Source organism: Carassius auratus, unplaced genomic scaffold (genome assembly GCF_003368295.1).
Source record: "Carassius auratus strain Wakin unplaced genomic scaffold, ASM336829v1 scaf_tig00030051, whole genome shotgun sequence".
Lineage (NCBI taxonomy): Eukaryota > Metazoa > Chordata > Actinopteri > Cypriniformes > Cyprinidae > Carassius > Carassius auratus.
Window position 1 is genome coordinate 384,772 of NW_020525823.1, and position 14,494 is coordinate 399,265.

At 37.2% G+C, this 14,494-nt stretch overlaps 1 protein-coding gene across 2 annotated transcripts; it reads left to right on the forward strand.

Moving 5' to 3' along the window:
* The first annotated feature begins 921 nt into the window (after positions 1-921).
* LOC113080001 (EGF-containing fibulin-like extracellular matrix protein 2) lies at positions 922-9,756 on the forward strand. Of its 2 annotated transcripts, none has more exons than XM_026252244.1 (11): positions 922-1,079; positions 3,237-3,366; positions 3,592-3,640; positions 4,004-4,216; positions 4,322-4,444; positions 4,544-4,660; positions 7,181-7,300; positions 7,390-7,509; positions 7,596-7,722; positions 7,824-8,019; positions 9,368-9,756. In XM_026252244.1, the coding sequence occupies exons 2-11, from the start codon at positions 3,277-3,279 to the stop codon at positions 9,527-9,529; spliced, it is 1,317 nt and encodes a 438-aa protein (XP_026108029.1). In that variant the 5' UTR covers positions 922-1,079; positions 3,237-3,276; the 3' UTR covers positions 9,530-9,756. The 2 variants fall into 2 exon arrangements, with proteins under 2 accessions (XP_026108029.1, XP_026108030.1); XM_026252245.1 differs by having other exon boundaries at positions 951-1,079; positions 3,252-3,366.
* Positions 9,757-14,494: the final 4,738 nt, after the last annotated feature.

The window sequence follows — 14,494 nt, forward strand, 5'->3', positions numbered from 1 at the left end:
ATTCACTGCAGAGGATCCATTTTCAATTTTTGGGTGAACTATTCCTTTAAGAACTGTTCACTGAAAGGTTCTTTGGGGGAACCCAGCAATAGTTCTTCTATGGCATTGCTGTGAAAACCCACTTTTGGAACCTTTATTTTCAAGAGTGTATAGGAGGGTAATTATCTCAAAGTGTGCTTCAGTGTTTTCCCGCAGTGAAGCAGCGACGTGTTTGTGAGCTCAGCAGGTGTGGGTCAGCAGCAGGGGGCTACAGTTGGCTGGTCAGCTCTGAAGTGGATAGATGAGGAGACACTTTTACTACCTTATAAAAGGCCAGACCTAGGACAGCTGTCACCCCCTACAAATGGTCATGGAAAATTCCTCAGAATTTCTGCAGAAGAGTCCTCATGGGAACTTTCCCTGCTGTTTCTGAAAGTAGGCTATCTCTGTCGTTTCCATCAAAGCCATTGTCTTAATGGTGCTCAAACCTTTGTGTAATGAAGACGCATGATGTCCCTGGCACCGGGTAGTGTTTTACAGTTAAATTGGGAGGCCTTCCCTCCTTTTTTACCCTGTTAATTTGTGTCTGCATTCCTTTTCGACATCCCCCAGTAAATATCCAGCAGTGTCAGATACAAGCAAGCTCCGCCAGGATGAAAGTTAATAAGGCAAAGTGTATTAAAAATGGGAAGTAATTAAGGCCTATGAATTGCACAGGTTTTGCCTAATATAACCCAGATGGATCATTTGGGTTTTTTTTTTCCTTCTGTGAGTGATGGATTTGGGATTTGGTCAGGAAACTATGAATTTGAATCCTTGGGGCCTGGAGGAAAAAACAAGGCAGGAGGGTGAAGGGTGGCTGAGATGCATGGGTCGTTCAGGAGTAGGTGGAGGGAAAAAAGTGGGCTGTCCTAACCTCCTTTCTATAGCATTGCACCTTTCCTCACATTTGCAATACACTTTCAAACAGCCATCACTGCCCAGGTCCTCTCTGCTGTCACAGAGCTCTAAAAGCAGTCTTCTAAACGGAGAGGGAGAGAGAAATCAATAGGCACAGAGACAGACGAACGAAACAACTTCTGCTGGACAGACTTCAGAAAGTGAGTTTCAAACCATCTGTATTTGACTCCTGGGCATTTGCAGTTTGTAAAATTGAGCATAGCAATACATAAGCCAAGTGAGATCATTTAAGCATACTTGGAGAGAAAGACATTTGATAAAGCGTGCATGAGAAATTTAACATTTGTCATTCCAGGATTTAAAGCTCACTGTTTCCTTGTAATAATGAAATGAATAACAGAAATTTAGTCGATGCTTTCTAATCATGCTTAGATGTTACAGAATCGTTCAGTTTGAATTGAATACAGTTGTAGTTAATGACTACAGACATGAGTTGTTTTTTGGACGAATCTGAGTTCATGGAATTGCTTGTGTCATATCCTGTAGAGGATACAGTTCAGATACTGGCCCATGTATTTGTCTCTTAGACAGGCCAACTCTGCTGCTCCAGAACAAACAGTAGAGAAAGTCCCTAGAAATCAGTACAAAGTCATGTCAGGGTATTTACAGAGGACATCTAAAAACAACAAGTGATGTACAAGAGCAATTAAAACGGTATCATGCATTTAACCATAAAAGTGAACAAAGCTTAAAATAAACTCTCAAAACTATAGAGTAAGATCATCTTTTTAATCTTTAATCTTGAAATGTGAGTGTAGGCAGAAGTAGATTTACTGAGAGTCCAGGAGCGATAATGATGGCTGAGGAGGTCTATGATTTGTTTTACAGCTATAAAAACAAATAATGAGGTCTTAAAACAAATTCTTAACTGTAGTAAAGAGAGGCCAGAACAGGTTAAATACTGTTCTAGCAGCAGCATTATGGATAGTATAAAGTCTCATGCTACACTGTAAAAAGTTGTAACTTGAAATGATTACCTCAAAGAGCTATTTTTATCCAGATTTAACCCATAATTTTATTAGTTTGTATGAACTGTGTATTGAGTTGATTATGTGATGTTAAATATATTGTATTTTACATGACCTAAGCCAGTTAATTTAAATGTTACTTTGTGTGTGTGTGTTCAGTGTAGTCAGTAGTCAGGAAAGGATGGAGGTAGTAGGTGTGAATAACTATCTCCAGATCGCTGAATGTGAGGAATGGAAAATCCGTCATGCAATATCTGATTATATGCACCAACTTGCCTTGTTTCCAAGAACTGCTTAGATGGCAAGATCAAATTCACTGCACAGAATCCCAAACTTGCATTTAACACTTATCAAAAATGCCATGGAGTAATATATGTTGAAAAATTATAACCATATTAATGTAAACCTAATCTCACTCTGATAAAAAGAGTGAATTTCCATCATGGTTCAGGCAGGTTTATGCTGGAAAAGTTTTTTTTTTTTGTTTACATACATGAATTAATGTATTATTAGAAAGCATGCATTGAGTATTAGACAAAATTACATTAATAAATTAAAATTTACCTAGATCTGTGTATAGTATCAATGATATATAGTTTTTATTAATGTTTTGAATTAGTTTTTATTTCTATGGTTTGCATTTGAATTTAAAGTTGTAATAATTTTGTTGTTTTTGTCACTTTTAAACATCTATATAGTATTTATTAATGTTTATTGGTTTAGTTAGTAGTACATCAAGTTAAATAAAAAGTGAAGTTGTTATATGGCAAATAAATTAAACAAAATATGTTTAAGTTTTTATATATTTTATTTCAGATAAACTTTATTTTATTTAAAGTACTGTAACAAAATTGCTTTTTTAAATGGTTTTAGATTTAGAAACTCTGACTAATTAACTAATTCATTAGTTTACTAATTCTATTAGTAAATAGAAACTCTTATTAAATGCTACTGTTTAAAAACACTAAACTTTATTGTATGTGTAAATTGTTAAACTAGTTATAATCCTACTGACGACACCAGCACACCAATATCCAAAACAAAACATATGGAGGTGATCAGCAATGCTGGCCTTTTCAACGGGGCACTGTCACTGCTTCCAAATGTGCATTTGTGTCCTATTCCTGTTAGCACGTTTATTTGCAATTAGCTTTGTTGTTCTATTTTTACAAGGTCTCACCCCCACCTGTCTGCTGCCCCCTCCTTATTTTCATAGAGGAGACGATGGGGACTTAACAGACCCATTTGCACGCCTGTTCTCTCTCTTATTGTTCTCTTTGGTGTGAGAGTGTGCTTTAACGACAACTATACATTTGTTCATCCATCCAGCTGTGTGTGTGGCAGGGTGAATGTCCTGTACCCTGTAACTATGAAGGCCACATATGTGCTACTTTGCGTGGGTCTGGTTGTTCTTCCTGCTACAATCTGTCAGTCTCCTGCTGAACGGGACTCTTACACAGTAAGGAAATGTGACAATTTCTCCCTGTTCTTCTCTCTTCCTCTTCAGTCTTCCTTCATGCTTGAACATTTACATGTCTGCCTTGCTGCTTAATTCACCAAATATATATTGTATAGTATCAGGCATCAGTTTGCATTAAAAGTCACATTCCTGTCAATAAAAGTGTTTTAGTGTAACTGCTAATGATTAAAGATAACACATAATAAAGTGTGTTTTCTCTGCCAGGAGTGTACAGATGGCTATGAGTGGGACGTGCAGACTCAACTCTGTCGAGGTGGGTGGAAGGTCATGTGCCAGAGAAAGAGAGAGAGATGATGAGAAAGTGATGCATTACTTATTGTTGGTTAAATGTCACATGCAAAACCATGCATGCAATTCATATAAATGCATGGCTAAATTATGTGGATTATGTATTTTATCTCATGTTTTTGGTTTGATGTTAAAATACTTTCTGTCCCAGTTTAAACACATGTTTAAATGTAAATGAGCTGCTGTTCTTTTTTTCTGTTTCTTATCTCGTGTTGTTTTTAAAGGATGTATATTTGTTTCATGTGTCTAGTATTTAATAAAACCTAAATAAATAAAAAGGACCTACAAATGACTTGTAAACCTAAATTCTGTTCTCTATTTTACTTAGACATAAACGAGTGTGAGACTATACAGCAGGCTTGTCAGGGAGAGATGAAATGCTTTAATCACTATGGTGGTTACCTGTGCCTTCCTCGCTCTGCCTCCGTGATCACTGCACCTGAGCCCTCCAGCCAATCAGAGCCCAGTGTGCCTGTGGAGAGTAACGAGGCCTTTAACCCCTGTCCTGTAGGCTACAGGGCCCAAGGAGAGTCCTGTGTGGGTGAGTTATTTAAGGGCAAATGTAGGGAAAGCCTGTTGATAAGGTTTTATATTGTGTATGTGTGTGAGTGTGATGTCCTGAAGCTCTTCATCATGCTTTGGACAGACATTGATGAGTGTGAATTGGACTTGCATGACTGTCAGCCCAGCCAGGAATGCATCAACACCGTGGGCACCTACACATGTCAGTGCCCTGACGGCTACAGCAAGATTGGCATAGAGTGTGTGGGTAAGAGAAGAACCGATGTGTCTTAACATCTGTCTTTAAGATATGGATGCATCTTTTCTGTTCTGCAGTCTATAGTGAGTATCTCCTCTCATCTGTTAGATATCGACGAGTGCAGGTACAGGTACTGTCAGCATCGCTGCGTGAATGTGCCAGGATCTTTCTCTTGTGAATGTGAGCCTGGCTTCCAATTGGCAGGAAACAACAGATCCTGTGTTGGTAAGTCCTTAAAGCAGATACATTTTCCAGCAAACAAAATTTGCTTACACAGTAATGTAATTACAGTAGTTTGACCGGTTAATCAAAACTCAAACATAAAAATTCTGCATTTTTTGTCCAAAACGGGTCATTTTTTTTGTATCCCATGGAACAAGAAAGGAGATAAAAAAAAAATGGCAGGGGGTCTCTTGGACTCCAAAAATAATAGAAAAACAGCATAAAAGTAGTTCATATGATTTGTGCTCTACACTCACCTAAAGGATTATTAGGAACACCATACTAATACTGTGTTTGACCCCCTTTCATCTTCAGAACTGCCTTAATTCTACGTGGCATTGATTCAACAAGGAGCCGAAAGCATTCTTTAGAAATGTTGGCCCAAATTGATAGGATAGCATCTTGCAGTTGATGGAGATTTGTGGGATGCACATCCAGGGCATGAAGCTCCTGTTCCACCACATCCCAAAGATGCTCTATTGCGTTGAGATCTGGTGACTGTGGGGGCCATTTTAGTAAAGTGAACTCCTTGTCATGTTCAAGAAACCAATTTGAAATGATTCGACCTTCGTGACATGGTGCATTATCCTGCTGGAGGTAGCCATCAGAGGATGGGTACATGGTGGTCATAAAGGGATGGACATGGTCAGAAACAATGCTCGGGTAGGCCGTGGCATTTAAACGATGCCCAATTGGCACTAAGGGGCCTAAAGTGTGCCAAGAAAACATCCCCCACACCATTACACCACCACCACCAGCCTGCACAGTGGTAACCAGGCATGATGGATCCCTGTTCTCATTCTGTTCATACGCCAAATTCTGACTCTACCATCTGAATTTCTCAACAGAAATAGAGACTCATCAGACCAGGCAACATTTTTCCAGTCTTCAACTGTCCAATTTTGGTGAGCTTGTGCAAATTGTAGCCTCTTTGTCCTATTTGTAGTTGAGATGAATGGTACCCGGTGGTGTCTTCTGCTGTTGTAGCCCATCCGCCTCAAGGTTGTGCGTTTTGTGGCTTCACAAATGCTTTGCTGTATACCTCGTTTGTAGCGAGTGGTTATTTCAGTCAAAGTTGCTCTTCTATCAGCTTGAATCAGTCGGCCTATTCTCCTCTGATCTCTAGCATCAACAAGACATTTTCACCCACAGGACTGCCACATACTGGATGTTTTTCCCTTTTCACACCATTCTTTGTAAACACTAGAAATGGTTGTGCGTGAAAATCCCAGTAACTGAGCAGATTGTGAAATACTCAGACCGGCCCGTCTTGCACCAACAACCATGCCACACTCAAAATTGCTTAAATCACCTTTCTTTCCCATTCTGACATTCAGTTTGGAGTTCAGGAGATTGTCTTGACCAGGACCACACCCCTAAATCCATTGAAGCAACTGCCATGTGATTGGTTGATTAGATAATTGCATTAATGAGAAATTGAACAGGAGTTGCTAATAATCCTTTAGGTGAGTGTATATGGTAGCTTTGTATGAGAAACATGCCATGTCTGATGTCAGTGAAGATTGATAATGTTTGTTGGTGATGTTTGTTGTCATTGATGACAATACATTTATTTAACGTTTGTGAAATTTGAGGTCTGTTTCAAATTAAGTCTGTTTCTCTAACCAAATAATTGTGTAACTTCAGAATATTTTGGAATATAGCACAATGTATTATTGTACATATGTACAGCAGCACCTGTACAGTACCTATTTAATTGTTGTATGGAAATAGCAGCATGAAAAAATGTATTTCCTAGAAGAAAGAAGGTTATATAGGTTTGAAATTACATGACAGTCCTAGCAAACATGGATTCCTTTTCCTAACTTTAGCATATTTTGTGAATAATAATCTAGGAACATTCTCAGTATTTTTTAAGACAACCTATACATAATATTATCTATTGGTTATTTGTAGGATGTATTCTATATAACCATAAATTAACCTTTCCAGAAATGTGCAGATAGTTTAATTAATTAATTATTTTTTTAAATTTGTTTTGCAAGCTAAAGAGAAACTTACGGAGCCCCCGCACATGACATGCAAGAAAAAAATAAGTAAATCGTGCGCACAATTTACTAATTCATTCCCTCAATGTACTAAAACGTGCACATGATTATTATTTTGTTTCCTCAGTTTGCTAAATCGTCAGCAAAATGTACTAATTTGTTCTCTTGATTTATAAATCGTGTACACAATTTAGCAAAACGAGGGAACAAATTAGTAAATTGTGCGGACTATTTATAACTCGAGGGAATGAAATAGTAAATTGTGCACAATTTAGCCTACTTTTTCCGGCATGCCATGTGCTGGGCTCTGTAGAAACTAAACATAACATTCTCTAATGTTTATTTTTAGGGTTTATTTTATAACCATGAACAAGTATTTTTTTTTTGTAACCTAAAGAGAACATATATATAATGTTTTATTTGTATCACTATAAACTAACCTTCCCAAAAACCCTGCACATGCAAAACATTTTTCAGTACACAAGCTTCTAAAATCTCTGTTCTTTGTCATCAGATGTAAATGAGTGTGAGATGGGAGCACCTTGTCAACAAAGATGTTACAACAGTTATGGTACATTTCTGTGTCGCTGTGATCAAGGCTATGACCTGGGACCTGATGGCTTCTCATGCAATGGTTAGTGCATAAGACATCACCCAAATCGTTTTTGACCAATTGATGATGGGCTGAATGGGCTGTAATTGGTTTTCTTTCTCTCCTCCCAGATATTGATGAGTGCAGCTATTCCAGTTTCCTTTGCCAGTTTCAGTGTGTGAACGAGCCAGGAAGATTCTCCTGTGTTTGTCCAGAAGGTTACGAGCTAGTTGGAACACGGCTCTGCCAGGGTATTGAAACAAAATCTCTGTTTTTTACTCTTGACTCTTACAATCACATTTCACTTGGTTCGAGTTTGTCATAATTCTGTATGTAGATGTGAATGAGTGTGAGACAGGCACTCATCAGTGTGGGGAGGGACAGGTCTGTGTGAACATCCATGGTGGACATCAATGTGTCAACTCCAACCGCTGCCAGGACCCTTACGTCCAGGTCTCAGAGAAGTGAGCCCTTTGATTTGCGTAAAGGCAAAATCATATCTTGGCAATTTATCGTATTTAACACCCCTCTCCCTTTTTCCTCATGTCACTTTCTTTCTGTCCAGTCGTTGTATATGTCCAGTGGTGAAGTCAGAGTGTCGTGACCTGCCTTTCTCCATTGTGCATCGATACATGAGCATCACCTCCGAACGCTCGGTTCCCTCTGACATCTTCCAGATCCAGGCCACCAGCGTCTATCCTGGAGCCTACAACTCCTTCCGCATTCGTTCTGGAGATGACAACGATGACTTCTACATTCGGGTTAGTCAGAGACACACAACATCCTTCACACAACAACTTCTTATGTTACATAATGTGCGCTAGAGTAAATACTGGTGAAAACATTTTTATTATATTGCACAATCGTTCATTTGGGTCATGTTTTTGAAAGGAGTCTGTTATGCTCGCCAGGGCATTTATTTAATCAAAAAACATTAAAACAGTAATATTGTAAAATGTTATCAACAGTTGTTTCTGTCTTCAGTGTCACATGATTCTTCAGAAATCATTCGAATGTGCTGATTTGGTGCTCAAGAAACATTTCTGATTATTATCTTCTCGTATTATTATTATTATGAAAATATTTTTTTTTCATAATAATAATTGGGTGTAAGCCAAGTGGAAAATTCTGTGAAATTTGTGAATTTAAGATTATTTGATGAAAAGAAAGCTCAAAATTTGAAATTCAAATTTTTATTTGAAATAGACACATTTTGTCTTTACTATCAATTCAGATCAATGCACCCAAGAACTTGATCACACATTTGTTTATATTGGTTAGTGATTTAAAAAAAAAAGTGCATAATCTCAAATGTTTTTGTCTTCCTTAAAGGGATAGTTCACCCCAAAATGAAAATTGGATGTTTATCTGCTTACCCGCAGAGCATCCAAGATGACTGTTTCTTCAGTAGAACACAAACCAAAGATTTTTAGCTCAATCCATTGCAGTCTATCAGTCTCATAATGTAAGTTGTTGGGAATCACAGCTATAACATACAATAAAACAAAAACAAAAAATACACAAACATACACAAACAAAAATAAATTAAACCCTGCGGCTCCTAACGACACATTGATGTGTAAAGACACAAAACGATTGGTCTGTCCAAGAAACTTAACAGTTCTAAGAGTTCTAATAGTCCGGACATTGCATGAATCAGACGTAGAAAAACAATATAAATACTGTTCAGTTTCTTGCACAGGCTGATTGCTTTGTATCTTTACACATCAGTGTATCTCCACGAGCCGCAGGGTTTAATTTGGTTTTGTTTGTGTATGTTTCTTTTTTTATTTTTTATGTTTTAGCTGTGAATTCCCATCCACTTACATTATACAACTGACAAACTAAAACGGTTTGAGTTAAAAATCTTGGTTTGTGTTCTGCTGAAGAACAAAGTAACCTACATCTTGGATGCTCTGGGGGTAAGCAGATAAACATCAAACTGTCATTTTCTGGTGAACTTTCACATTAAAATGTCCAGTTCTTTGTTTGAAGCTAGATTTTAGGCTTTGAAACTCCCAAAACTTTTAGTTTGTGTTTAAATCTCAGAACTGCATTGTGGTCTCATACTTTTGGACTCATTTATTTTTGTTCATTTCTTGTTCCCAGCAAATCAACAACATCAGTGCCATGTTGGTTTTGGCCAAAGCAGTGACTGGACCGAAGGAGTACGTCATCGATCTGGAGATGGTGTCTGTCAGTCCTCTCGTGAACTACCAGACCAGCTCTGTTCTGCGTCTCTCTGTTTATGTTGGGCCTCATGCATTCTGAGAGAGATGGAGAGACAAACATAGGAAAAACACTGTATGAATACAGTATATACAATGCAGTATATACAAGAATATCTTTATTCAGTCTATTTCTGCTTTTGTGTGTTAAAATTGGCAACATAGTTCCACAAATCACCACCTTAATGATGTGAAATGATCTTTTTTTGAGGCTGACTGCAGGCCGGTGACTGCAGGCCTATTCTGGGAAGCGCTAAAGCATCTGAACATTCATTCCTCTCACTTTGTCACCATGGACTCATTCTCACACATACATGCAGCATACAAGCACACACCATAAACACACACATATCAACTGCAGATACTTCAGAGAGAAACATCAGGATATAATTTCATTTCAATCGCCATTTAACAAAACAAAAAAATGTTTAGAATTATATAAACTACAAACAATACACATTCCAAAGAACTTTTGTAATTGCATTTATGTAGTGTAATACTGTGTCATTTCAGAAAACACTAACACACTAAAGACAAATCCAGATTTCTATAAGCCTTAAATGAGAACTAATTTTTATTTTACTTTTTTTTTTTCACGTCAAGTGTTGCATATTCTCTGATGCTTACTGTACTTTTACTTGTTTACTCAGACTACGAAATTATTCAATCCAATTCCATATTTCATTGTTAAAGTAAAAAAAAAAATGTAAAAGTAGTCCATTAAAGAAAAACAATTCTAATCCTCCCTTGACATCTTTTTCTGATGATCTTCTTCTCCTTTATTTTTCTTTTCTTGTCTGTAGGCTAAAAAACATCCAGTTTGGTGTACATGCTAGTAATCTGGTTAAAATATGAGTGTTTATAGTAAGTATAAATGAAATGTATTGCTCAGGTGTCTCCACATGGTGACAGTCTAACACATGCTGAGTTTTACCTGTTTTGCTATTAGCTGAAAGGACCATTATTACAGTCTCGTTTTAGGGTAAAAGTGGACAAAAATAAATTTAGATAATTTTATGGTTGTGTTATTTTAGGGCTACTGTACCTTGGAGCTACTGTACCTAATAACAATCATTTTTCATTTTGGAAATCCTACATATTTACTTGAAGATCTAGAAAGCTTTAAAGTTGTCCTGTAGATTTAAATTGACCTCTTTTACCTGATTTAAAATTGACTTCATTGACAATAAGTAAGGACAGGAAGAAGTTAATGAATAAAAAGTAACAGAGTGACAACAATCTGAAAATCGCTACCTTTAAAGCTACCTTTAACTTTTGAAGCTCTAGCGGTTAATAAACAGAACTGCTTGCTTCTTGCGGAGGAACATCGTAGCCGGAACTACTTCTCTCTGTTTATGTCTATGAAGAATCACAAAGGTACTGGGTTACTCCGCCGCGGTATCCCCGAAGCAATCTAAAATAGTCTGAATATAAACACTTATTATAGGTGCACCCTAGTGATTCAGGACAAGCTAAAAACACGGTTTGGAAAATGGATTCATGGTGTACTCGCTTATTATATACATTTTTCTACATTTTGAACACAAACAAAGTTACGGACCGCAGCTCTGATTGGTTGTTTCTTAACGGGAGCGGATGAATTTCTGCAAATGGCAATAGGACCACTGGGAGGAGCCAGAGGAGCTTGATTTTTTTCACAGATTATCTGTCTCATATTCTACTGTCAGGACGTAATGACAGGTTTCACAAATATGTAAAAAATATATTTTTACAAAAGTTACCTACTGCAGCTTTAAATGCTAATTAGAGTGTACCAAAATGGCTTGTGTTTTTGCAGGCCATTCATTAACATCATTTCATCAATGGACTGGTCATCTCACTTGATTTAGAACAATGGCGAAACGAGTAGGACGTTTTGTTTGAGTCAGCGTCTGATTTATAACTGCTATGTGTGTGAAAGGATCTGTGTGTTAATTATAACGGCATGTAGTGTATTGTCAAATGATAAGTGTGAATTTAGCCTAGTGTAGCTCCAGCAGGGAAACGATGAGCTCATTGATGGTCAGTGTTGGCACAGAGGGCTTGTGGGCAGTGCAGCAGATGGATGTAGGTGTGATAAGAGTAGCAGAACACACTGACAAGCATATCAGATGCTGCTGTAATATTTGACATTCTTCGGCTTTCTAAGACTTTAAGACTTAGGCTTTCTAAGACTTTTAAGACTTAGAAGGTATTTAAAAAAAAAGGTTTGTAACTAAACGGCTTCGGTTTCCTTTGACTTCCATTGTATGGACAGAAAATACAAATGGACGTCAATGGGAACCGAAACTCTTTTGTTATCAACATTCTTTAAAACATCTTCTGCTGTGTTCAGCAGAAGTAGGATGTTCATACAGGTTTGGCACGATATCAGGATGTGAAAATGATTTTGGAGCTTTCGTTTTTTTGTGTGAACTATTCATTCAGTATAAGCCTTTTTTCTTTTGTTTTGTTGTGACTGTGATCATTGTCAACAAAAATGTAATTAATATATGTTAGGTTAAGTTTAAAATTAAACATATTTTTATATGCCTGTCTATAAATAGTCGCATTTTCTCTAAAAATAAACAAGGTTAGCTATTTTCATTAGCAGAGAGGAAAATGGGGGCTTTGGAGCTATTTTTGTGGTTTAGAAGGGTACTGTTACACTTTGTTATAACGAGAGTAATTTTCCTGTCCACCCCCTCAAATCCATGTCACACTCAGTCCATTAAAACATATTATTCTCTGATCACCATGAATGACTGAAACAATACACGCACGCTATTAATTGTCCTGAAATTTGAAATATTAACTTTCCTCTCATTTTTGTTGGTAACATGAACTCTTTTCCATCCCACACGGATCAGGTTTACAGATGACAAGGTGAAAAATGTTTCTTCAAACCAGAAAGAATCAGGCAATGTGGCCTTCCAAAAAATTTAAGGTGTAAAAGCAATGATAAGTGAGTTTCCATTCTTAGTTTTCATCACTAAATGGTGGATGGCTACTTTTGGTTTTAGGATAAATAAATATCACTTCCTTTTCAATCATTTAACTTCATTTGGAGAGAGGTTAAATGTTACGACTTCTTCTGTTGGGTTCAAATCGGTGGTGTGCTTGAGAACAACCATCATTTTGCATCTCTTGCAATGCGCAAATTTTGTTACTAAGATACTGCAGCTCCGTTGCCATGGGTGCCGAGATGCAGAGATGGTCAAGTATCAGCTTCTAGTATAAACCCCCAAATAAAAAAAGAATATGTGTAGAGAAGACACGAAGACAGGGATACTACAAGTGAAACGTATTGTCCACTTCTTTACCAAAATTAAAATTTGATTACAAAGGTAACAGTTCTGTAGTCACAAAGTTTATTGCCCTCAATATAGAGTACAAATTAGAATGGGTTTTGTTTTTGTGCCATACACAACATAAGCCAAGAAGACCAGCCATCTGAGCTGAATTTAGATTTTTCCTGGAAAGCGACTATTTCATCATGTTCGGGATTCAATGTGAGTGTTCTTTCGTTTCTTCGAAAATGACTAAAGTTCAATGCATATTAAAAAATGTTCATGTGAACAGATTATGAGCATTACACATTTTCTCCAAGAAATCCCATCCCCCATCTTTCTGATTTCACCAGATGGCCGTGCCACCCACGTAATAAACAAAAAAGTCCAGTGGGAGCTCAAGGGTTAGGGTGACAGTTCCCTCTCTGCAGAGATCTGTCTCCCAGGGGCCAGGTCCACATCATCCAGCAAAACTTTTCATCAATATTGATAGCTTATGTTCTGAATGACATCTAATGCTGTGGCTGTCCAACAGTCTGTCCCCTCTGTCCTTGTTGCTGTCATCCAGCCTCCTAAAGGCTTTGTTATTTGATCAATAATTGCCATAATTGCAGAGGCTGGACATAAAAAGAGGGAAAAGACGGTATAATGGCAGATACTACATAGGATGTAAAATATTACAAACAGGAAGTGTGACTCAGGCTTATTTAACCCCAGGACAAAAACTGACACATTACCTCTGGACGAGATGAATGGAAAAGATGCCAGAACCAAAATACAAGCAGGCATCTGATGCCCCACAGTATTCTCAATTAATGTAACAACATATGCAATGGTGTTCTTTATAAGTTACTGAAGTGTTCCAAACACATATAGATCTGTCTGTCCTTGAGCAATGTATTCAGAATATTATAGAAATCTGAAAGTGGTTAGAAATAAATGAGCACTGTTGCTGGGTGTTAAAAATAGCCTGAGCGACTAAGGAAAAAGAAAAAAGCAAGCATAGTTACAAGGTTGCAGTTTGAACAGGCTTCATCAACAGTAGGAGAGGCAGATGTTTAGACGAGAATTCACATATGATCACTGTCCGGTTTTTAAAATATCTATATACACACAAAATGTATGCATGCACTTCTCTACAGTCTTACAAATAAAAAAAGCCATAATAAGTTCTTAAAAGAATTGTTCATCAAAAAAAATTTAAAAAATAAAAAATAATTTGCTGAAAATGTACTCACCCATAGGCCATCCGAGATTGTTTGTTTCTTTATGGGAATAGATTTGGAAAAATATAGCATTACATCATTTGCTCACCAATGGATCATCTGGAGTGAATGGGTGCCGTCAGAATGAGAGTTCTGATAAAACAACAGCTGATAAAAACATCTCAATAACCCACACAAACAACATTCATCAAATTCATCAAGTTTTTAACTTTGCTTCCGGCTAAAATATGACTCCCCTATCTATGATATTGCTTTCTGCAGTGAAATAGTTGTCTGAATCAGGAGAGAAATATACACAGGTCTAGCACCTTTTATAAATGAAAAAAGTTTTAAAAAGTTCTTAACAAATGGATTTTGACAACAGGGGATGGACTTTTTCTCTTGAGGAGGAGTTATCATGAATTATGGACCAATATATTGTAACAGTTTAAACCTTAATCGTGAACTTGTTTTTTAAAAAACATGCAGCTTTTCACAAGACATTAATTACTGGACTGGAGTCATTTGGATTAC

Coding starts and splice junctions, on each gene's coding strand:
- LOC113080001 (XM_026252244.1), top strand. CDS start 3,277: ATGAAGGCCACATATGTGCTACTTTGCGTGGGTCTGGTTGTTCTTCCT. Junction 3,367..3,591: donor CTGAACGGGACTCTTACACA/GTAAGGAAATGT, acceptor TTTCTCTGCCAG/GAGTGTACAGATGGCTATGA. Junction 4,217..4,321: donor CCAAGGAGAGTCCTGTGTGG/GTGAGTTATTTA, acceptor TGCTTTGGACAG/ACATTGATGAGTGTGAATTG.